The following is a 531-nucleotide window of genomic DNA, read 5'->3' on the forward strand; positions in this document are numbered from 1 at the left end:
CTTCAAGGCGGACAATAGCTGCGAGACGGCAGAATGTACGGTGATGAAGGCCACGTGGCTCAGTAAAGCTGATGCGAAGAAGAAGGTAGGATCGATGGTGGTCTGGCTGAAGAACAAGGTCGATGCAGACTACCTGCTGCGAACAGGAACAGCTATGTTTGGCGCGACCGACGCGTTCTGCTCACCTTTCATCGTCAGGGACAACAGCGGCCCGTGCTACCACTGCAATAGGTACGGACACAAGCAGGCGTCGTGCACCAGCCAAATCAGATGCGCAATCTGCTCGAAGGGTCACCGTCGAGACGAATGCACGAACAAAGACAACCCGAAGTGCCCGGCGTGCGGCGACGCACATACGGTGTTCGACTGGGCGTGCAAGCTGCACCCGCAGCACTACCGACATGTTGGACAACAAAAGTCCAGGGCAAGGCAGGAACAGCGCGGTGCTGCCATGGACGTCGATGTAAACAGCAGCTGCGGTGCATCGAGTGCCAGTGGTGGGGCACAGGTTGCGAGTACAGCGAGCACGTC

The 531-nt window shown here is 58.0% G+C and overlaps 1 protein-coding gene across 1 annotated transcript; it reads left to right on the top strand.

Annotated features, from left to right (window-relative positions):
* Position 1: 1 nt before the first annotated feature.
* WHR41_09708 (uncharacterized protein) lies at positions 2-529 on the top strand (the record flags this gene model as incomplete). Its single annotated transcript, XM_069378309.1, has 1 exon — positions 2-529. A coding segment is annotated over one exon (528 nt), but the record flags the coding sequence as incomplete, so codon positions are not given.
* Positions 530-531: the final 2 nt, after the last annotated feature.

The sequence above is a fragment of the Cladosporium halotolerans genome, assembly GCF_011745625.1.
Source record: "Cladosporium halotolerans strain TM138-S3 chromosome Unknown Sca756, whole genome shotgun sequence".
NCBI lineage: Eukaryota > Fungi > Ascomycota > Dothideomycetes > Cladosporiales > Cladosporiaceae > Cladosporium > Cladosporium halotolerans.